The sequence below is a fragment of the Aplidium turbinatum genome, chromosome 2 (genome assembly GCF_918807975.1).
Source record: "Aplidium turbinatum chromosome 2, kaAplTurb1.1, whole genome shotgun sequence".
Lineage (NCBI taxonomy): Eukaryota > Metazoa > Chordata > Ascidiacea > Aplousobranchia > Polyclinidae > Aplidium > Aplidium turbinatum.
Genome location: NC_137473.1, coordinates 22,119,042 through 22,143,481, shown reverse-complemented (window position 1 = coordinate 22,143,481; position 24,440 = coordinate 22,119,042). Strand labels below are relative to the sequence as shown.

Below are 24,440 nucleotides of genomic sequence, written 5' to 3'. Positions count from 1 at the left end.
GCCTATTAAGGCTTTCTCACATGAGTTGTTATCTATCTTTCTTTACCAGCGCAAATATCAATTAATTATTTTTGTCCAAATTGAGGTTAAGGAAGGCATAAATATAATTATGTTTTAATAACAGCAATATAGCCAAGAAAGTTTTGTGACGGAACCAAAAGAGTTAGAACTATAAGTACTTTACTTTGGCCATAATAGCTTAAGACCTTAAATCACCACAAAACATGCCATTCAGTTTTCCTGAAGTTGTGCCAACAAGCTTTATGTGTTTTGCATTGTTTGCTTTGCTCTGTTGACAAATCTAAATTTTGCTGAATTGACAATATCGTAGGTTGCAAACGGGGACAATTTTTAATACAACTAAACGAAATGTTTGTGACAACTGATGAAACCATATATCACCACAGAAAGGGTTAATAGTGGATCGTTGCTCAATCTCGGTCGCAACTCGTGACAAGGATTGCAAACGCTTGGAAAACGTGAGGTAACAGCAGGCTTATCTACTGCTGGCGTGTTGATGACCAACCTATGGCTTATTACTTTCGTAGCTGGTTGTCAGTCCAAAGAAGGCGTCTCTCGCAGTTGCTTATTTCAATCTGTCACCTGCTGATGTGTTGTACCCAACTAAAGGGTAGAATGAGAAACGGATTGGCGTACAGCATTCTTGGTGTATTGGGATTATTGCTAATTTCGACTGCATACAATTGTGGAGGTACTGCATGGCTGTGGCGTTATGTCTTCAAAGTGTGATGGAATAGATTTAATATGTTTTTTGTGACCGTAGCCTACTTAAGCAACGAAACTTGATAATTTAAGTGACAAAAACAGAAACAGCTTACAAAGCTACATGTTAACTTGTTTTTGATAGATGATTATTGAGTGTGCATTTGCAGAGTAATGTCAGGAAGCAGTGAAGCAATTAGACTACATTCGATGGTTTAAGAAATCAATAGCAAAAGTGAATCAGATGAACAAAACTCATATTGGCATGAAGTGCTACTTTCACATATGCTGCTGTACATCGCTTTTGTGGCCTACGTCAGCCTACCTATGTGTTATAGTTTTGTCATTTTGTTTTTATAATTTTGATATTTGACAATGCTCATCACTTTTCATGGGTATAACGTTTGATAACATAAGCACAACGACTAACGAGGCATTTGGCAGTAAAACCTCAGCAAGCAGATTTACACAATGCCTTGTTTGGCTTATGTTATCAAACGTTATCAATAGCCTATGCTGAATTTGCCATAAGGCCTTCGAAAAGCATTAAATGGATGATAAGATTTCAACTACCCTACAAACGCTCAAAACTTAACATTGCAAAAAACACAAATAGAATCTGACGAAGTTTGTTTTGCAGGTTTGAACCCAAAAACCGCGTTTGTTGAAGCTGAACCGAAACCACAAGTGAGTGCTGTATGATTGTAACTGAATCCGACGGTCAGCCTTAATCTAAACTTTGCTCAGATCACCAAATATTCACATACATTCGGTAGCATTTTGTCGGTGAAATGTTCGAGTTTAGTAGATTTATCGACATGCCAGGCAGTAAGTAAATTAGTACAAGGTAGGTTATTTTTGCTCAGAAGCAGCGTGAAAGTAACGTTTGCTGGATTTCTTTGTTTTCATCGCAAATCAGTCAGTTGGAGAAATGCCCACAAGGCAACTACAAAAGTGTTAGCTGCTTGCGCAGCTGGCTTGTTGCTGCAAATCTGTTTCATTGGGAGAAACGAACTTTGAGCTGATGAAATCTTGTGACCGCTTCGACGGGTTGCCAAATTTGTTTTTCACATGTAATGAGTCTCGCCGCAAGACCTTTCACAGTTTTGTGGAAATCCTTTATTTGTTATCTTACGTGCGTGTTTATGCACAAAAAGGTTTAATAAAGTAGTAGTCGGCAATCGGAATAGAGTATACGTATTCTGGAATAGCGATCGCCTACCAGACCAGTGGTTCGCGGACCACTGGTGTTCTGTGCATAATTTTTAACGGTCCACAAAAAACATTATTTCAATTTTTTATGACAATGCAGATTTAAGAAAGATAACAAAACATATTGATATTATGGATTAGTTATATGTTCAAGACCTTATGTTTCCTGATCTCGAAATAAACACACTTTTTTGGGGGACCTATGGTATGGATTTTTGCTATTTGGACCCCTCCCTATGATTACATATTGATTTAAAACTTCCTGGCTTTTTTCCTGCGTTGTTGTGGGACTTAAGGCTACCTACCTCCACATTTGTTTACCACGTTATATTTATGCGTGGTGGAAATACAAAAAGTAGCTAAAGGAAACAATACACATGAAACCATATAGTCCTATAGTCAATAGAACAAGCTTTTTGATTTATTCAACTAATATATGCAGCCAAGTTTTTCACTCGTTTCTGGCACTAGTTGCAACGTTCATGCGATGAAAATGAAAGTAAAAGCAACGACAAACAGGTTGATGTATTGCTTCACTGACGTTTCGCGCTCCATAACAATTCGCATCCTCAGAGCAGTGCCGGTCTTTGGGGTATGCAAACCGTGCAATCGCACAGGGCCCGCAAATTAGGGGGCCCGCAATTTACTCAGAAAATGCAGTAATTTTGTCATTTCCAATGGAAAAATTAAACAAGTGAATTCAACAAAGAAATTAGCAACAAGAAAACATAGAGACTCAACGGGTGCAACTTATTTCGTCCCCTGAACATTTCGTACCCTAAAAAGATCGAGAAAAAAAACAACAGAGCCGAAGTCGCTGATCGGAGTTGCGGCAAACATTTCAAAATTTCTCTCGATCTTTTCAGGGGACGAAATAGGTCGAAATTTGACTTTGTTACACGATTTCAGGGTACGAAATCGTTGTACGAATTTTTCAAGGGACGAAATAGGTTGCATCCAGATTCCAGACTCAACATAGAAACATAGCTTTATTTCCGAAAAATGCCAAAGAAAGCATCCTTTTGCTATGCCACCGGACAGCACCATTTTACAGTAACACTCATACCCAAATTTTTGTTGAACATGCTCTCAGAATGCCCCAAATTCAAAGTAACTTTTCAAAATTTTTTGGGGGAGGCCCTCCACCGCTGGGTGTCGCCTTCGGAGATCACGCCGTCACGCTTCGCCCGCTTACCGTCAAACCACCCCCTCCCCTTTCAAAATACCTAGCTACGCTACTGAATTGGATCATTGTTACTGGGGCTCGCAAAGCATATTCCGCACAGGGCCCGAAATACCCTAAGACCGGCACTGCTCAGAGCGAATAATATACAAAATAAAATTTATAAAGGTATATACTGTAGTGCGGTTGAAAGCAAGAAAAATTGAAACACAGATTATTTTAAAGGTTGGCCAAAAGTTCAAATAGGCATGAAGCCTTTAACACAATTGGAAACATCATTGTAATTTAATTTGGTCTCGAATTTCTGTTGGTCTCCACTGCTTCGAATTTAATGTTGGAAGTTTTTACGCAATTTAACGTGAAAAGTAACCGCTTATACATCTTTTGGCTGACCTTTAAAATAACATGTGTTTCATTTTTATTGCCTTCAACCGCACTGCAGTATGCAGGATAACTTTGTAAATTTTATTTTGTATATTATTCGCTTTGAGGATGCGCATTGTCAAGGTGCACGAAACGTCAGTGAAGCAATACATCAACCTGTTTGTCGTTGCTTTTACTTTCACTTTCCTCAGATGAACGTTGCAACTAGTTCTAGAAACGATAATTGTCCTGATGAACACCCAAACTTTCAATACCGGTAGGCTACTAAGTTTTTCACTACTGCCCAAAATTTTGTCCCTGTCTGTATAGACAAAATTGATTAATTACAATTAGATAAACACATAAACCATTTTGCTGCATAAGCTTCTAATATCCTCGTTTAAGTAACATCTACAATAGCAGCTGTTGTTCAACAGTGGCGTATATTCCAGGTGTTAGTGTTCACTAAAAACTCGTCAAAATTAAGGCAACATGTTTTATTTTGATTAGGCCTACGTAGATTTTTGTGATCATTCCAACTACGGTAATCAGTTTGCTTTCTCTTAAAATCTTCATGAATTTATTCTTCAAGTGTTCTCTTCAAGAATTTAGAGTTGAGTTTCTTTGTTTTTTTATAGCTCTTACAATCTTTTCGTATTTGTTTCTCTATTATTATTCTATTATTGTAATGGTTGTTCAACGAACACCCATGAAATCATAAATAAACAAAAAAACTCAAAATAAAAAAAAACATTTGCATGCTGAAGTAAGTTTGATATCCAGCACACGTTTCTTTTTACCAGTGGCAAAAAGCATGTGTTTAAGCTATTTACTCGCAAAAATCAAGGCAACAAACCTTTTTGTTTTTCTTTTCTCACGTTTTATTCATCATTGTTTGAATTTTGATTGTTGGCTATATGCCAACCAATGCGGTTTTAATGGACAACTTAGTTGTAGGCTCGTAGCGTAGGCTAGGCCTATAGTAATTTGTTTAGTCGATCTAGTTGTAGGTACTGACCACTGACCAGTCTTAATAGACGAAAACCGGTTTTGCAACATAAATTTGATTATATTTTATTGAAATAGATTACAGTTGTGAGTGATAGCCTGGCAAAATGATTTAAGGCATAAGCTTTAGATTCTAAAGCTTAAAATGTGGCCTAAAGTTTAGAACAAAATATTTATTGGTTTGTTTCTTTCGATTTTAACCTTCAGTAGCAGTGCTGAGTGGTGTGTGATTTTTGAGATTCTGACTCCACTTCTACTCCAAGAAACCAGACTCCACTCCAATCCAACTCAGAAAATGTTCACCATTTTAAACTCCGAATCCACTCGGACACTCCACGTTAAAATCAAATTTTGAATTTACGTGGTACGGTAGGCTACTAGCTAATGCATAGCCTATCCAGGGTTGCTATCGACATGGACCCAAAAACAAGGACAACCGAAAAATTAGATTAGCATTTAAAAACGTTTTTGGACATACTTTGTTTTTATACGAGCCATGTCATATCACATTCCATACTTTTTGCCAGAAACAATCTGCTAAAACTCCTTGTTATTAGAAATTGCTTCATGGATCTCACGGCAGGTCAGGTATAGGTTTATCTTCACTTGTAGCTGGGATTTGACTGTCATTTCACTAAGTCTGTTCCTTTACTTGGTCCACTGCGCCGAAACAAGAGAGAACACTCTTTCCACAAACGCATTGCTGACCGGAAGGGAAAACATTATGCTAACCAGCTTGTAGAGCAGCAGAAAAGGGTTGTTTCCGGTAAAGATCTTCATCTACTTGTCTTCTGGTTCATCCTTGCTGAACACATCATCTGGAATCTGCTTGAGCAGAGCGTCAACAGCCCAGACCTCATCGAACAGCTCATCTTTCATTGCTATTAGTGGAACAATTTGCTCTTCCCAGATATGTGCGTATACGCCGCAAATTCTACGCCGTAGACTTGCGGCGTAAACTTTTTGTTTACGCTAACGCTTGCGGCCACATTTTTTTGGATAGTTGTCGCTTGAGGCTACGCCGTAAAGTTTTTGCGGTTTTTTAGCGCATAGCGTCAACGCATACTTTTTAATGTCTTAGATGTTGTTTGCATTTTTTTTATCAAGCTTTCCAAATTTTGAATAAGTTGAAAGAATGTTTTCAATGGGCAAAGACATAGTGAAACCAAAACGCAGCAAAATGTCAGATGAACACTTTCAGATGCTTGTGTTTCTTCGTGGAAGTTCAAAATAAAACTTGTTTGTTTCGAGTGGTTTATACCGTGTGAACGCGCTGACGCCGCCAACTTTTTTACAAGTTACGTTGACGCATACGGCGTATGTTTTTCGAACGTTTGCGTTTGCGCTGACGGCGTTAATATTTTTGGTATGCGCGTACATCACTGGCTTTTCCAAACCCTCAACTTCCTCGTATTCAGTTGTTTGATCTTTCGGTACCCGGTCAGTTGGTCGACAGACATTTGGTCGACAGGACAATTGGTCGACAAGACAATTGGTCGACAGGACGTTAGGTCGAAAGAAAGATTCATTTTAGGGTTAGGGTTAGTTAACTAACCTTAACTCTAACCTAACCCTAATTCTAACCCTAACCTTAACTCTAAAATGAATCGTTTTGTCGACCTAACGTCCTGTCGACCAATTGTCTTGTCGACCAATTGTCCTGTCGACCAATTGTCTGTCGACCAATCAACCGTACACCGATCTTTCAGCAGGGTCCAGTTGATGTGCATTGGATTGGATGCCTCTCAAATCGATACCACTTGTTGATATATTCCAAGGTAATGGTGTAGAACTCCTGGAAGCTTGCTTTGAGAACCTTAGCATGCTTTTCATCGACTGTTCTTAGTAGTTCGTCTGTTGTTGCTCGGAAAACCCTGAACACTGGCGTTGCAATATTTTGATCTTGAAAGATTCAATTATCTCTGCCAGTTCTGAAAACAATGCAGCTAACTTTTGCAGGAGTAACAGTGGTTTAATGAAGAGCAAAAGAGCGCTGTGGAGGAATGATACGATGATCAGAGCCTCTTCTGATTTAAAGAAATTCTCCAATATTCTTGGTGGATGTTTCAGTGAAAGAAAATGCGCTTTGAGTGGTTCCCAGAGATCGATAATTCACTCGGGTACAGCATCAAGTGTGGTCCATCGAGTCGGCGTGTGAGTTGGTAGAGTCGAGTAGTTGCTACCAAGCTCCTCACAGAAAAGCTTGAGCCTCGTCGCCCTACCACTTTGGCTTTTGAAGTGGCTACCAATTTTCAGTACAATTGTTTCTATGTCAAGTGTGAGGCGCTCTGGTCCCTTCTCTGCTGCATTATGCAAAATATAAGCAGGGCAGCCGACTGGGATCAGATGCAATGTTTACTCTTTGAGACGAGAGAAGACGTTGTTTTTTCCACTATGCTGTGATCCTCCAAAATTCACTGGTGCATTATTGGCAGAAAAGGATGACAGCTGTTTCATGTCTAGGCCATTCTCTTAAATAGAGGAGAGAATAAAGTTCGTGATCTGTGCCGAAGTCTCGCCTGGCATCGATCGCAGGTCAAGAAGACGCACTCCAACTTTGGTGTTGAAAATCTGATGACTATAGAGGAAACTAATTAGACTAATTTTAGAATATTATGCAACACCGTATACCAGAAGAAAACGATCAAATTGTTGAAAATATGACAAAATAAGGACGCAAATCGAAAACAACGACATTTCTTAGAAATAAGGACATTTAAGTTTTCTAAGACCTGGCCCTTCAAAATAAGGACAAATCTTAGAAATAAGGACGGTATGGCAACCCTTCCTATAGCCTAATACGAAGGAAGCCACTTTAACAAGTCGAAATTCTGCCACTGAAATTGACTACAATGCAACCGCCAACCAATCAGAACGTGTTATAAGAGGCTACCGTCCAATTGTGACCCTTCTAGCACTCATCCAGAGAGTTAATGCTTGTTTTGGACTTTATTTGGTAATTACAGAAGAAAAAGAGCAATAGCAGTGGTGGGAATCGAACCCGCGTCAATGAAATGACTACTTTCTAGCCCTAACCCTAACCCCTAAGCCAACCAGCTGACAAAAAATCCATCACTTAATTTGCTTTCTATCATCTTCTTTTCTCCATTTTTTACGTCACTTAAACCGTAGCTTATGATTGGTTGGCAGTTTCATTCTAGTCAAGTTTAGTGGCAGAATTTCGACTTGTTAAAGTGGCTACCTAATACGAAGGGTAACGACTAGAACATCACACAACTAAGGCGAAAGAGCCACGCAGCTTAGTCCTGTCTTTATTATGAGTTACCAAGGGGGATGGGGGAACTTATATACCTGGGACTGGCATATGTCCCCCCACCCCCCTTGGTAACTCATGACAAAGACAGGACTCAATGGACATGGCTCTTTCGCCTTAGTTGTGTGATGTTCTAGGCGTTACCAATACGAAGCAGCTGAAGGGTAAAAAATATTTGACCACTTCAGCAGCAAGCAAATGTTTGTAGTGGCGTACATTAATAGTCTAAGCATTAGCCAATAACATATTTGCCAAGTCGTCCGCGTAGGCCTATACGATTTTTGCAGAGAGTGTGCTTGGCAGGTCGTGTGTGTAATTGTCCTTTGTCACATTCAGAACTGGGAAGCAGCTGACTTGATGATTGTTATAGTCTTGCGCTGCTTCCTGTCTGTTGTGGTATCTAGATTGCTATGGTGCCATTTTAGTTTTATTGTTTATAATTGTACCGTACTATTCTCGCAACAAAAAAAATTCTTCTCTTCTCTCCAACTCAATGCATGATTTTAGCGTTTTGGTAGGCTTAGGCTACCATATTTTGTGACTTCAAAACGGGACGCTTCCAAAGACCAAGACACTTAGCTGTAATTTTTTAACTTGACATTTTTCGATATTATTACATAGGCCTACATTAAAGCCATCCCGGCTATCTTTATTGACCGTATTGTCATCGAGAGTTCATGCGCATATTCTCTGTCTAAATAACGGTTTCAGTTCGAAAAATAGAAAGGAATTGACGTTAGCTTAACGATACAAAATAATTCGAATTTAAATTTTTTCTGTAAAGCAAAAGGAAGAAAGAATAATAAAATAGCCTGCGGTTTTCAAGTCGATAAGTAACTCCCAATTGCACAGAATTTAACCAACACTGCGTGCAAGCACTTGCGAATTTATTTATTCGCCCAAACATACTTTTCTGTAGATAACGCCTTCTTCCAAAAAACATTGTTCAATTTTACATTCTTGTAAAAGTCAGAGCAGGACCAATCAGTATTGATTTTACATGTGATAATGGCTTTCACGTTCTGCTCCAGGATCCTGCTTCTGCTCTCAGACCACATGCTCTTCATGATGGAAAAAAATTCTTTCAACGGGTGCGGATGTTCCGGGTAAACAAAATATGAACTCTACCAGCTTTTGAAAGTTTGAAATGCGTATGCATGTTCTTTCAAATTCTTTGAACATCTCGACCCATTTTTGTTCTAAAGACGCATCTTACCAGCTCTCTTCCTTACAGCGTTCAGACATGTGCCGTTTCACTAGTACTTGTTCGTCGAAAAAAGAGTCGCTGTTGATAACCTGCTTCCCAAACATCATGTTGATCTTTGTCGCAGACTCACACACTCGCACCCAGGATGTTTCTTCGTTTAGGTCGATCCAAAGATGAGGAAGCACATCTTTATAAGAACCATCATAAAGATCCAGATTCGATAAGCATTTATCGTAAAAATCTCTTATTTCTTTGTAACACAAGTATACGTTTACTTCGCCTGCTTCTTCTAGCTTGCCTAAGAGAGTCAATGCTGCAGATGGAATGAAGTTGTTTTCTTTCTTTTCAAGTAAGTTAAGTTTAGCTTTAGCTCTGACAGAACATGAGCCACATCTGCGGCACTAGCGTTTTCCTTTCCTAACTTTAGAATAGTCTCGTTGAAGTATTTCAACTGCCCATGAACAAATTTCAAATAGAGCTCTTGTGTTGGTTCTTCGAAGCATTTTTTAATGAGAGTAGGACAACCTTCTTGGGAGTTCAGGTAACTTTTCAATCTCTCAAACATTTCAAGTATTCTTTGCAAAGCTGGTAACAAAGAGAGATATCTTGTATTGCCATGTTGCAAGTTACGCTGATACTCAATATCTACAAAGTCGCAAAAGTTTGTCAGCTCAGTAACTCGAACGGTGTAAATGTGAAAAAAATTATAGATTTTAACAACAAGACTTTCGACACATAGCCTACAGGGAGAGTATCCACAGCATGTTGGTGGCAGCTGTGAACAATATGAGCTGCACATCCGATCCCTGTCAGATCTCTTTTGATCTTTTCTTTCACTTTCAAGAAAACATTATTTTGACCTTTTGCCTTTGCATTATTTGCCCAAAATCACGCAGAACCCTACACATTCACCCTCAGCAAGTAGGCTACCGGTACGCTACACAGCAACAACAGTAACGAGAACATGCTAATTGATAATGTTTGTGTATTATGCTGGCCGGCTGAACGCCCAAGCGGGACGTTTGGCTGACCGGTCGGGACGCCGGGTTAAAAGGCGGGACTGTCCCGCCTAAAACGGGACGTATGGTAAGCCTACGTTTTGGCTTTGTTTTTGTTTTATTGATACTACCTTCAAGTCCTTCATACGTCTGTTGCACCTACGTCCTACAGGTCAGCATAAAAATTTTGATACCGAGTCTGAGAATCAATTCAGAACAATTTAAGCCTATGATTTCGAAAATGCGCTTAGTTTTTTCGAATTAGTTCTAGTTTTCAAAATATTCGAGAATATAGGTATTTTTGAAATTTACGACCTTGCATTTCACAAAAGGATACGCTTGAGTGCGTATGTCATTAGGAGCATGATAATGTAATTCTCAGTGTTGCCAACCTTGCGTTTTTCCCGGAGGTTTGGGCTCGATATTTTTGGAGTTTATTATTACTGTATTTTGATTATTATTATTTATTTTTTTAAGTTTGCGGGTTGCTTGTTTTTGGGACTGTTTTATGCCAGTCTATTTTTTAATTTGTTTTTGAATGTGATAAATTAAGATTTTTTTATTGTAGTCAACGTTGCATCCCTTCTTTTCAAAATCAATCAATCATTTCAATCAATCATTTTATTTTTCGTCATTAACGCGTCCGGGAAGAAAAAGATACTAATACTAACTACAAAAATCGATATAGACCTGCCAGCACGTTAATGAACGGGAAAAGGTGGCAAAACCTTGAAAGGTTTAAAACGTGCCTGAATGGAAAATCATGTAGTAGGCAATATGTCTGTAGTTAGCACGGCCACAAAACCAAAAAAAAAACAAATAGCAAAAAAACAGACAGAAGCACACATGTAGTAATGAATGACAGCCTAATGAAAAATAATTATTGCATAAAATCGGTAAGTGACATTCTAGAAATAAACCTTATGTATAAACATCAATTTTTCTTTAAATTTTGAACTGTCAAACTGCATGCTTGATATTGATTGCAAGTTATTGAGCTTGTCTTTGTGTTGGTTTGCCCATTTTGGACCTGTTTTTTAGATTCACTTGCTTGTTTTTACAAGCTAAATAACCTGGCATCATTGGTCATGCTCCATTGAGGTATGATGAAAATAGCCTCAGGGTCCAGGGACAGTGCTCTCATTTTACGGGAATTTGTCCCTAAATCCGGACTTTTGACCACTTTTAGGGAAAAGTTTAGGAATTTGATGATTTACGTTTTTTTGGGATTTTAGCAGTTTTGTCTTGATTGCTTACAAAATGAATGGAGGTTTATTTGTATATATCGTACATCGTTCAAGTTTTTGGCAAATGTAGCACCACTACATTTGGTAGACATAGAGTGGAGGAAACAAGCGGTTGAAGAGCCTACTTATACCAAGGATGGTCGCAATGATATGGCATTTTGAAAAGAACGATTTTTTAGTAGCTTGAAGGACATTTAAACTGACCAGATGAACAGTTTAAAAAGAGAAAGTTTAGTTGGTTTGCTGCACACCCAACAAGGTATGTCGAGTCAGCTGGCTTATCAGCTGATAAACTGCGTTCAAGTGATCGAGCTAAACTCTTAAAGTTGGTAAGGGCTGTGAAAAGTTCCGCTACAGATGCTGAAGCACATGAAGTAATTGCTAATCGAATTAGCTCTTTTGAATACCTACCTATGTCGTTAGTCGTGCACAGTTTATGTCGTTTTTGGTATGTGGTAAGCATTGGTAAATCTTCACTGCATCCCAGTAATGTTAAGCATCACTGTCAATTTAAAATACTGCTTTCTGCCTTGAGATTTAGCCCACTAACCACAAAGTCATAAGGGTCGTTCCATGCCAAGCGTCCTAGACCTATCAGTTTGACCCTCTTCGGTTTTGCTCAAACTTGGTCAAAATGTTATTTGGCATGATTTAGCCATGCATTATAAATTTTAGCTCAGTATCTATTATAGTTTTGGAAATATGATGCTTTAAAGTTTTAGGTACCCCCTAAACTTTTCCGCATTTGATTTTTTGGACCATTTTCAATAAACCATATCTTTTTCTCCGAAGATTATATAAAGTTTATTTTTGGTAAAATGGTTCACTTTTAGCTATATTACATGATTGCATTGTCAAAATACAATTAATTTGCAGCATAGTGGAGTAATCAAGCCTCAAAGTAGCTCTTTTCTTACCAAAAAACAAATTTTGTATAATACCATATTTGGAAGTCTGTAACTTTTTTATGAAAAGTAGGATGGTTATTATATTTATCAGGGTGCAACCTAATTCGTACCATAAACAATTTGTACCATCAGCTCGTACCTTGAAAAGATCGAGAGAAAAAATTAAAAAAAGCTGAAGGCGCTGATCGCAGTTTCCGCAAACATTTTTTCGCAAACATTTTTAGTTTTCCGCGGCGGACAAACGTGTCCGGTCTGAGCAGCTATATCGGCGGACAAATTAAGTCGCACGGTGGACACACCAGTTTTATTGTCAATCGTCATCTGAGACTTTTCGGTCATTTGTCCGAAATGACTTGAAAAAATTCGGACAATTTTTATTTATTTTGGTCATTTTTTCTGATGAAATTATTTCCTTTCAAGTAGCTGACACCAACCAAAATTTGCACTTCCTGGCTAGCTACAACATTAAGTTTCGCTCAGAAATGTTGTCTTGTTTTATCTGAAAAAGGTTTGAACAGACAAACGTTTCTTCAACGTTCATCAGCGAAACTCAACCTTGCAACACCCGGCCGCAGACATCTTTTATTGTACACTAACATACGTTCAAAAATAACGCAAAACAAAAATACAGTACAACGGAAAGGAATAAAAACAAGTAAGAATGACCAAATAAAAAAAACGCGTTAGGCTACGCTCTAATGGTTCGCAATTACAAAGTGATTTAATTTAACAATTTCACCTTTCACGTTGTGGCGTGCTCGCTTCGCGTTACTGTGCCAGTGCGCGTATGCCGTGTCATAATTGAATGTTTTGTATGATGCAGCATTTAACCTCAAACGCATAAGTTTATCTGCAGTTGAACAACGCAAGCGATTTCATGTTGGAGTTCGCAACCGAGAAATTTTTGACCGAATTGACTATATATTTTTTCGGACATTTTGACCGAATTGGCTATATTTTTTTTGGATATTTTGCTAAAAAATCGATCAATAACCGATAAATGACCGAAAAAAAAACCCAGATTGTCATGCTCAATTACTTCATCTTGATAATTCTTCGCCATTTGAGAACTATAGCTACGACGGCTTTTTAAAATTTCAGCGAAGTCATTCTGAAAGGCTTTCATCAGACCAACGACGTGCGCTTGAAGAGTCAAAGTGCCATGTGGCTGCTAAATACGCCGCATAACTGATTAACTTCCACTAAACAAGGTCGTGTGGCCTTTTGCGTCACAATGCTCTTTGTTACAGTGATTCAATGTCATTAATCGTTGAAACAACGTAAAAATCGAAAGTTTTCCTGCTCGAATAGAAGTTGAAGGATACAGTGTACTGTTCACATATTCTAGATGCGCTAGAATGCGAGAAAATTATATTCTCGCAACAATTGTTCGTGCTATGCAGTGACGATTTGTATCGCTAGTTCCTCTGTCATTTCTTGGCGGACTGACCGATCTAAATGGTACTTCCCGCGGACATCACATGCTGTGACGGCGGACATTTCCGCTGTGTCCGCCGTGAATTTCGAGGCCTGGGAGTATCGATTAGCGGTATCTGCAAACAAACCAACTAAAAACATCGAGAAAAAAAATAGAACATTGCTGATCGCAGTTTCTGTTTTTTTGCAGTTTCCGCAAACATTTTTAAATTTCCGGTAATGATCCTAGAGTTTGCCAAAGTCGCTGATCGCAGTTTCCACAAACATTTTAAAAGGGTTAGGGTTAGGGTTTAGGGTGTTTCCGCAAACAAACCAACTGAAAAGATCGAGAGAAAAAAATAGAACAAAGCCGAAGTAGCTGATTGCAGTTTCCGTTTTTCCGCAGTTTTCGCAAACATTTTTAATTTTCCGGTAATGATCCTAACAGCTTTCCAAAGTCACTGATTGCAGTTTCCGCAAACATTTTTAAAAGAGTTAGTGGTTAGGGTTGATCGGAGTTTCCGCAAACATTTTAGAAGGGTTAGGGTTGATCGGAGTTTCCGCAAACATTTTAAAATTTCTGGTAATGATCCTAGGAGTTTTTGTTTGTTGGCGGAAAATTTTAAAATGTTTGCGGAAACTCAGCGACTTCTGCTTTTTTTAATTTTTTCTCTCGATCTTTTCAAGGTACGAACTGACGGTATGAATTGTTCATGGTACGAATTCGATTGCATCCTATTTAACATGTATGCTCTTTGCCTAATAGGCAACAATTTCACCAAGTTTGATAAGTAACATCATATTAATTAGAAAGTTATAATGCATCAAAATATGCACCCCAATCAAAAACGCCAAAATAACGCCATCTTGTGGTATAAAAATACCCGCGTAAAAAAAGTGTTTACAAAATAATCTTTTTAACCATTTGAAGAACATTACCTAAGGAACTTGTGTACAAAGTTTTGACTTTGTCACTCAACCATTTAAGCAGTTGAAGTGAAGGAGTAATAAATAACTGTAGAGACAAAACTACTGCTCTGAGCCATTTGGAACTGTTTTTATTGAATTCAGCGCCCCTGAAAACCCCCAACAGTTTCCCCATTTCTCTACCATCTGCATAAGAAATATACTTAAAAATCACTCATGCGTAACCAGGATTTGCACTTTTTGTGGCCAAATTGCAATCCTCAATATCTCGAGAACCAAAGGTCATAGAACGCTATTTTTTTTTAAAGAGTTGTCTCAATTAGCTCTATCTGAACACAATACATATATCATAAAATTTTGGAACCATGGGTGTACTAATATTTTTTCCACTAAATTAAGCATGGAATGACTCCTCTGCAAATAAGCCAATTTTTTATTATGGAGAGTTAAAAATTGGCCCCCAAATTACCTCATAATAGTTGAGTGCTACCTAAAACTTTAAAGCATAATATTTCCAAAACTACAATTAGATATTGAGCTAAAATTTGTAATGCATGGCTAAATCATGCCAAATAACATTTTGACCAAGTTTGAGCAAAATTGAAGAGGGTCAAACTGGGAACTTTATGATTTTTAGGACGTTTGACATGGAATGACCCACCAGCCTGTTGAGAAAAATTGGTCTTATCTCAAGCTTGTATTTTTACACATAGTTGTGTATTATGTGTAATCTCCCTTATATCTACTTATGTTTCGTTACAGGAAAACTCTCAATTAGTTGTTCGTAAACTAATGGCAAATAAAAGTGAAGATTGCTCCAAAGCAGAAAATGTGTTTTCTGTCACCAATATGTCTTTCCTCTTTCAAAAATGTGCTGGTTCTGAGCTTGCTAGAGAAGTTGGTATGGATAGCTATCTTGATGCTTGGGATGAACTAATAAGGTGAAAGTCATTGTCTACTCACAGTGCAGTTTTATTCGGAGCATCAGTATGATTACCACTGATTTTCATTTTATAAAAGGCTGTGGCTATAAAATAGTGTAAACATAGCCTCAATAGCGTTGCCAGATAGGAATTCTGCCGTAATTTGAGAAAAGTGTAAAGCCGTTGAAAACAAAAAGTTGTATTTTGAAATTTTTTTTAGTCCTGGGCAAAGATCAAAACCCTAACGTAACTTGTAAAAAAAAGTTGGCGGCGTCAGCGCATACACTAGCTTAAACTCATTTTGTTTGCTAGGTGCCAAACATTCACACGGTATAAACCACTCGAAACAAACAAGTTTTTTTTAAATTTTCACAAAGAAACACAAGCATCTGAAAGTGTTCATTTGACAGTTTGCTGCGTTTTGGTTTCAATATGTCTTTGCCCATTGAAAACATTCTTTCAACTTATTCAAAATTTGGAAAGCTTGATAAAAAAAAATGCAAACAACATCTAAGACATTAAAAAGTACCGTATGCATTGACGCTATGCGCTAAAAAACCGCAAAAACTTTACCTCATAGCCTGAAGCGACAACTATCCAAAAAAATGTGGCCGCAAGCGTTAGCGTAAACAAAAAGTCTATGTCGCAAGTCTACGGCGTAGAATTTGCGGCGTATACGACTATACGATACGTACATCTCTGCAATTAGAGTTAGGGTTAGTTAACCCTAACCCTAAAATGAATCGTTCTGTCAACCAAATGTCCAGTCGACCAATTGTCCTGTCGACCTAACGTCCTGTTGACCAAATGTCTGTTGACCAAATGTCTGTTGACCAAATGTCCTGTCGACCAAATGTCCTGTCGACCAAATGTCTTGTCGACCAAATGTCTTGTCGACCAAACGTCCTGTCGACCAAACGTCCTATCGTAAAATTATTATGAGTGAGGCAAAGGTTTAAAATTTTATGGACTGAATATATTCACATTAACTTGTTGTATGGAACAGAAGGAGAAACTTCCCTGTTTTTCCAAATTAGCGTCAAATGCAATATATATTCGATAAATTTCGTTTATTAAGAAGTTGTTGTATTATCTAAATTTATCAATGGCAAGTGCAATCAAGGAAGACAAGCAAAAACGTTTGTGCGAGCATTTCTGTAGGCTACCTTACTAAACACAACCCGTAAAAATGGAGGTAATCGGCTAAAAATTATCAAGTCTGTAGAGATTTTGTTGACGGTACTAGCCAATTATACAACCAAATGGTGTAAGATAATTTATTGTTATCATTACAAACAAAACTCAGAATTTTTATTGAAAATTACATAGTCTACCATTGTTTACCGCTGTTGTGTCAAAGACAATGGGAGTTACTTTGTCTTTACATTTCCATTCTTTCAGCAAATATATTATAGAGTTAACAATTAGATTACCGGCTTGTTCATACCTTGGGATCGGATGAGCAGGAGCATCAATACGTTTTACACCACTTGAGCCTAGTAATAAAACAAAGAATTAAAGTTGTGAACAAAATGTGCGAAGGGCTGTTTTATAATGTAGTTTGGACGTGCCATCAATAATTAACGTTACAAGAGATCCAATTCAAAAACTGGCAAAGGAGGCAAACGTGGCCTATGGAACCATGTTCACAGTTCTCAAGGAAAGATTTGAAGATGATCCTATCCAAGCACATGAAGAAACAGTTGCTAAATGCCAATACCATTGAGAAACGTCTCTCCAGAGCCAGAATTTTGCTCTCACGCATTGAAGGAGGGGGCACACTGCCAAACCTTGTGTTCACTGAACACTGTTCAGCGATGAGAAGAAATTTGATGTCCAGCATCATGTTAGCACTCAGAATGATCGTGTTTGGTCAAGAGATTGTGACATGGAACCCCGAGTAGTCACTCGAAGACAAGGGGTGGCATCAGTATTGGTGTGGACCGCAGTCAACGAATCAGGAAGGAATCCATTGATTTTTGTGGACCAAGGAGTGAAATTGAACCAAGAACACTACCGAAATTATATTCTTGAGGGTTCAATGTTGCCTTGGGTAAAGAAACACTTCAAAAATGTAATTGGTCATTCCAACAAGATTCTGCCCCTTCACATGGAGCTAAGAGAATGCAATAAAATACAATAAAGATGTCAAGACATTTTAGAAGTGGTCAAAAAAAAATATGGTATTGGTCATACTTAGGGAGTAGGGATGGTTTGAAACGTTTTTTTAGTTGTCTTCTGGAATAATTCAAGGTCATATAGCACCAAAACCCGCCAAATGCTTGCACGCTATGACTGCTTATTCTGGCAACTATTAAACAAGATTATCATAATTTGAACAAAGAACCCTTGAATGAAACTGCCAACTGCATTGTTAATCAGCTTGTTGCCACTTGCACAGCATATTTGTTGAGCGCAGTGCATCAGTGATCGATAACGTGACTATGACTTGAAAAATACTTGCATATAAAAAATATAACAAACCGAATTCCATTAATGGTATTTAGGATCCATTCAATTAGATCCGGATTTGCATTCTAAATCGCCCATCTCTATGGGGGAGGCAATGTTTCTTTGGAGGAAGTCTTGCATTTATGTAAAGCGCCAACTTTCATATGCCAGATGTGATAAAGGATATCGAGTACAAAAACTACCAATTATATATATAATTTTTGAAAGATTTGTTATAAACTGCACCATCTTGCCCTGCATCTCTGGCATTGAACACCATTAATGTAAACTGCTACAAAGATATATCATTCATAATGTATCAACCAGCACTCGCTGCTCTTTGCAGATTTCTGAATTCAATGGGAACAGCATTTTCTTTTGTCGGTTCGGATGTAGAGGAAAAAGTGGGAATTTTGAGAAACTTTCGAACTTCTACGGAGAAAGAAAATTATGTAACTATTGAAAGAATGATAAAGTATGAGAAAGAAAAAGGTTTAATAAACTACAAGGATGCACCATCGAAAAAGGTACGATCTTCTGAGTTGTTGAATAATAATTTGACAACTAACTAACTTAAGCCTATACAATACTGTATTACTGTAGCACATCTCTTGTAATAATTTGGTTATGCTACATTGGTTTAACTGCAAGTTCAGATTTCGTGGCTGTTCAAATCCGGAATGGCCCGTTTCGGCGAGTCCGATTCGGCGAGTCCGATTCGACTAGTCCGATTCGGCGAGTTCCCTATTCGGCGAGAGCCCTTTTCGGCGAGTGCCCTATTCGGCGAGTTTTTTAAATTTTTAAAAGGAAATTATCGGGTACCGTAGCCTAATTGCAATTGCCGTTTTTACATCGTTTTAACGTCGCTAAACGTTGAAATCGTGCAGAAAGGAATAAAAAGAAAATGTTTGAACTATTAATTAAATTAAAATTCGTCATGTCAGTTCAGTTGTTTTTATTTCTGACCATCATATGAAAAACAATACACGTCAACATAGCAAAGGTGTAGAAAAAGGTAGAAGCGACAAAACGCGAACGTTAAAACGTGCTTGTGACCGAAGTAAGTTATTGAGTTGAAAGAAATTTGGCAAGGTTGCATCACCTTCAAAAAAATTTAAGATATGAAGGAAAAATAAAACAAAGAAAATGTTACAAAAAAAATAATGTTTATGTCTATAAGTTAGTACTTTTGAATAGTTAAAATCATAGGCGCCTAACTATTTTTTTGGCCGTGGGGGCGAAAGCGCGTTTCATCAGCAGCAACGTAAATTCAGCGAAATGTCACGCAGATGGATGACGTAATTATGTCGTCACACTAGGATTGCTTTTATTGCCACACTCGGAGTTATCGCTACGTTCGACCTACCGTTAATTATTATAAACAAAGCTCGACCAAAACACATGCTATGCGTCTGCGTTGGCTAGCGGTTGATGGACTGCGACTCTTTAAGCTAAGCGCAACATAAAGTTTAGCAACAGATTTATTAGCATGAAACAAGAGACGAAAAGGTTTACTAAAAGGTATACTGTAAATGGAATGAAAATACTAACTTGATCATATGCTTGAATATATACCTGTTGAAAGCAAAATCATTCATGTTTACATCAATTCAACAGCACGTCACCTTTAATAAATTTAAAAGTTGCTGACATCCGTAAACAGCCCTTGAAAAATAATTACAGAGAGACGTTTTATTAAGTTTTCGACTTGACATTGCTCCCTTTGCACTACAATATCGCAACTTATGGCTGACCTGCTTTCAAGTTTCAATTCGCTGTAATACGCCCGTTTTCGTGTTGCAGATGAAACAAAAGATGCGCATATTCCCCGCCTTTGATCGGGTTTCTATGGCAACGGACGTGTGTGCGCCATGTAGTTTGCGCGAGTCCGTTGTTGTGTTGATTATGCCGCTTGTGCGACTGTGGGCAATGCGGTTTGTACCAGCCCTTGTTACGTTAGTTAGTGGTTACCTCGGGCCGAGACTTCAAGTTCATTTTAACAGCAACCGATTCACAGCCGCGACAATTCTCTGCAGAGGTTTCGACTTTCGAAAGCGACAGGAGGCTGTTTGCAAGTGCATTAAGTTAAACGCACGCTGCGTCAGCGTAGCAAATTATGTTGTTTTTGGGTGCATTCAACATCTGATGACATTGAATCGACGCAAAATGGTAGATTTTTGCTATGTCACAGGCAGCAAAATCAGTCATTTTTACATTGATTCAACGTCTGCAGACGTTAAATCAACGTAAAAATGACAGATTTTTTTGTCTGGGGTGGGATTGTAGCATCGCTACTCGTTCTAGTGATTATTTACTGCGAAGCTGTTGCGGTTTGTATTTAAAAATGTTTTCCTGCTGCCGATCGCTAGTTTATCTAATGTTTTATGTATCAATGCCGCATAAAAAGTTGCTCCCACGCGGAAATATGCGTGGGGGCCTGGCCCCCACGGCTTAGGCGCCTATGGTTAAAATGATTAGTTTGGATCAACAAATGTGTGACCTACACTCCTACTCCTACAGCTTAGATTGAAAGGAAATTATCGGGTAGGCTACCGTAGCCTAGTTATACGGACCAGCAAAAATTTGTTCCAAGAACCCAGTTAGCCTAACAGTTCATTTTTACATTGTAGTAACAGAATGAAAAGGCTAACCAAATGTGTGGCCTATCGTTTTAACGTCGCTAAACGTTGAAATCGTGTAGAAAAGGGTGCTTTTGCTGACTAGGATACGTTGAAACTGAGAAACATTCACAGAAGCCCTACGATACGTTGCATTTTTAAGATAATGTATTCAGACGTTGAATCAATGTACAAATGAAATGTTATGCTAAATGGGTTCTTGGAACAAATCGTAGGGCTTCTGTGAATGTTTCTCAGTTTCAAAGTATCCTAGTCAGCAAAAGCTCCCTTTTCTACACGATTTCAACGTTTAGCGACGTTAACACGATAGGCCACACATTTGTTTAGCCTTTACTACAATGTAAAAATGAACTGTGTTCTTGGAACAATTTTTTGCTGGTCGGGATAACTAGGCTACGGTACCCGATAATTTCCTTTCAATCCAAGCTGTAGGCCACACATTTGTTGGTCCAAACTAATCATTTTAACTATTCAAAAGTACTAACTTATAGACATAAACATGATCTATTTTATTTTTTTTTGTAACATTTTCTTTGTTTTATTTTTCCTTCATATCTTAAATTTTTCTGAAAGTGTTGCGACCGTGCCAAATTTCTTTCAACTCAATAACTTACTTCGGTCACAAGCACGTTTTAACGTTCGCGTTTTGTCGCTTCTACCTTTTTCTACACCTTTGCTATGTTGACGTATTGTTTTTGATATCATGATCAGAAAGAAAAACAACTGAACTGACATGACGAATTCAAACACGTTTTAACGTTCGCGTTTTGTCGCTTCTACCTTTGATATGTTGACGTGTATTGTTTTTCATATGATGGTCAGAAATAAAAACAACCGAACTGACATGACGAATTTTAATTTAATACAGTAGTTCAAACATTTTCTTTTTATTCCTTTCTTTACGATTTCAACGTTTAGCGACGTTAAAACGATGTAAAAACGGCAATTATATTAGGCTACGGTACCCGATAATTTCCTTTCAAAAATTTCAAAACCTCGCCGAATAGGGCACTCGCCGAAAAGGGCTCTCGCCGAATAGGGAACTCGCCGAATCGGACTAGTCGAATCGGACTCGCCGAATCGGACTCGCCGAATAGTAGCAGACCCGTTCAAATCAATACCAAAACAAAAATCATACTCTTTTCTTTAGGTCAAGGCATCCGGCAGTCGGACCCTTCTTCGCCTTCATCGAGCTTTGAAGTTTCTTTTGATTTTAATAGGGAAGTTGGCGAAGAATGAAGATGGTGGAAAAGTGTCATTGATGGGTTACAATGCATATCATGCTTCGCCTATGTCAGAGTGGGTACATTTTTTTGTTTATTGCTGGTCTCATCATGTGCTCCTTTGTTGAGATTGATTGAGTTCAGGAAATAGGAATGTGCTATTTCGATCGGGGTCTAGGCAACATTTTGCGCTTCTACCAAATGTTTTTGTGCCTTTAAGTGTTCCACTGTTGTCTAGGTCACCCATCTTTTTTAGTTGAATTGATTTCTTAAAACTCTATCAGTGTTTGATTGTATCCCTGCAGTCTCACTGAATATGACCCCAACAAAACTCTAAAACGTATTTTTGATGGGTGGATAATTTGAACATTTTGTGGTATTTTGTGATAATAAATATAAAGGACATGCATGTCAAATTGAAGCATTTGACTACTGAGTAACGTACATAGAGAATGTGTTTCTTTATAAAGATAAATTCCATAAGCAAATTGGAAGAGTAGCTATGTTAATAATAGCTATGTGACCTAGTAGCTATGGTGACCACTGACCATGTTAACAGTCAACATCCTTTGTTGCTTGTCTCAATTCCTTTTAGTTTGTTTATTTTATTCATTTCTTTCATTGCATATATATAGCCTATTCTGCTGACTAAAATGTTTTTTAAAGTCTAATTGGTGAATCTGCAGTTTGGCCGACTGATACATAGACCGAGAGCCTACGACAGAAGATTTCACCCCATAAGGTACAAAAGGTTTGACCCCTTGAAGTTACTGGGGTCAACCATGTCACTCACAGAAAGTATGGAAGATTGACCGCACCGGGTGGATCTGGACCCTAGAGCCCCCTAAAAAGCCCAAAAAGGGGGTTAATTTCACCCCATAAGGTACATGGACCAAACTTGGTGAAAACGAAGTTCTATGTCAGGACATCACAAAAATATCAAATCTAACAATATTTTCGGGTGGAAAGGTGATGTAAGACCCCCCCAAAGTGGCCCCCCAGGGAGTTAATTTCACCCCATAAAGTACATGGACCAAAGTTGGTGAAAACGAAGTCTTATGTCAGGACATCACAAAAATATCAAATCTAACAATATTTTCGGGTGGAAAGGTGATGTAAGATGCCTTCAAAGTGACTTCCCTTAATGTGACCCCCTCGGAAGGTTTATTCCACCCCATTAAGTACATGGACCAAACTTGGTCAAAATGAAGTCTTATGTCAGGACATCACAAAAATATCAAATCTAACAATATTTTCGGGTGGAAAGGTGGTGTAAGATGACTTCAAAGTGACTTCCCTTAATGTGACCCCCTCGGAAGGTGTATTTCACGCCATAAAGTACATGAACCAAAGTTGGTCAAAACGAAGTCTTATGTCAGGACATCACAAAAATATCAAATCTAACAATATTTTCGGGTGGAAAGGTGATGTAAGATGTCATCAAAGTGACCCCCAGAGGGTTTATTTCACCATAGAGTACATGGACCAAACGTGGTCAAAACGAAGTCTTCTAGGGCATCACAAAATATCAAATCTAACAATACTCTCAGTTGGAAAGGTGATAAAAGACCTACCCAAAAGTGAATCTCCTCCTATAGTTTAATTTACTTCATCCCTTTCTCGAACCAACCTTGGTGTAACGGAAGTGCTATGCCAGGACAGTACGAATGGATTAAATTTAAAAATATTTTTATATAGGTTTTGGTGAAATACATTCACAAGCTGTCCCATGATGCATGAAATGGAATTATAGCCTACTTTACAAAATTTTTTTGTATAAATCATATTCAGTCAATCGAAAAAAGGCAACAGGACATGACAATACATGGCTTTGTAACACCAAAAACAGAAAGTACATAAGAAGCATATAGGCTACAGTAGCCAGAAAATTGATCCAAGATCTTAATACGACCACTAAATGTGGACTTAAACGAACAACTGACTATCCAAATCAAAACGTTTCGAAATGAATCATTTGGAACGTTAATTCAGGCAGTAATGAACATTTTCCAGCTGCTACAATAAATAACCCAATAAACCCAATGTAGTAAATTTTTGTTTAATGCCATTTGCTTCATGTCCCCAATCAGTTATTGTAACTGTTCATTCATAAACAGAGATTGTTTGTGTAAATGTAAACGGTCGTTTCTTTATTCTTCATTGTCACTGCTGTCGCTTTCACTTTCTTCATCTTATTCTTCAAGTTCATACATTTCTCCTGTTCTATACAGAGAAATAAAGACTGTACGAAACATTTGCTATTATGCACTACAGATATGCGTAACATACAATAGTAATTTTATTATCTTTTACAGACGTCTATTTTTCTTCGAATAATGCAACATTGCAACTTACTATTAACTGGAAAAAGTTCAACATTTATTTGTTATTTAGTGCACCCAGGCATTTTTCTCAAGATTGCAGAAACTATTGGTTATAGGTTCCTAAAACAAAACTTTACAGCCAGTTATTGGCTAATGTTTACAGTAAGAAAGTAAATGACGGATAGACCAGGAGAAAGTTTTATATTTATAAAGGGTAACCCAAGCGACTTCCAATGCTGTTTACCTTCTTCTTGACTTTCCTGGATGAGATCAGATTCCACGCAGAGACATCTAAAGATGCTTTATACTTTTACCTTCAAAGTTCAAACCACACCACTTTATAACAACCTCCTTCTTCTTTCCAGCCATACTCTAGCAGCGACGTTGCTGCTTGTTCACTTCTAGTTGAAGATA

At 38.0% G+C, this 24,440-nt stretch overlaps 1 protein-coding gene across 1 annotated transcript in view; it reads left to right on the top strand.

The window, feature by feature from the left end:
• Positions 1-608: 608 nt before the first annotated feature.
• The window catches only part of LOC145764791 (ceramide-1-phosphate transfer protein-like), a 33,294-nt gene continuing 9,462 nt past the window's right edge, over positions 609-24,440 (top strand). Inside the window, exons 1-5 of the mRNA XM_082576468.1 lie at positions 609-712; positions 1,364-1,410; positions 15,229-15,407; positions 18,187-18,367; positions 21,630-21,778. Of these exons, the coding sequence (XP_082432594.1) occupies positions 610-712; positions 1,364-1,410; positions 15,229-15,407; positions 18,187-18,367; positions 21,630-21,778 (659 nt within the window). The 5' untranslated portion in view covers position 609. The remainder of the gene's footprint in view (positions 713-1,363; positions 1,411-15,228; positions 15,408-18,186; positions 18,368-21,629; positions 21,779-24,440) is intronic.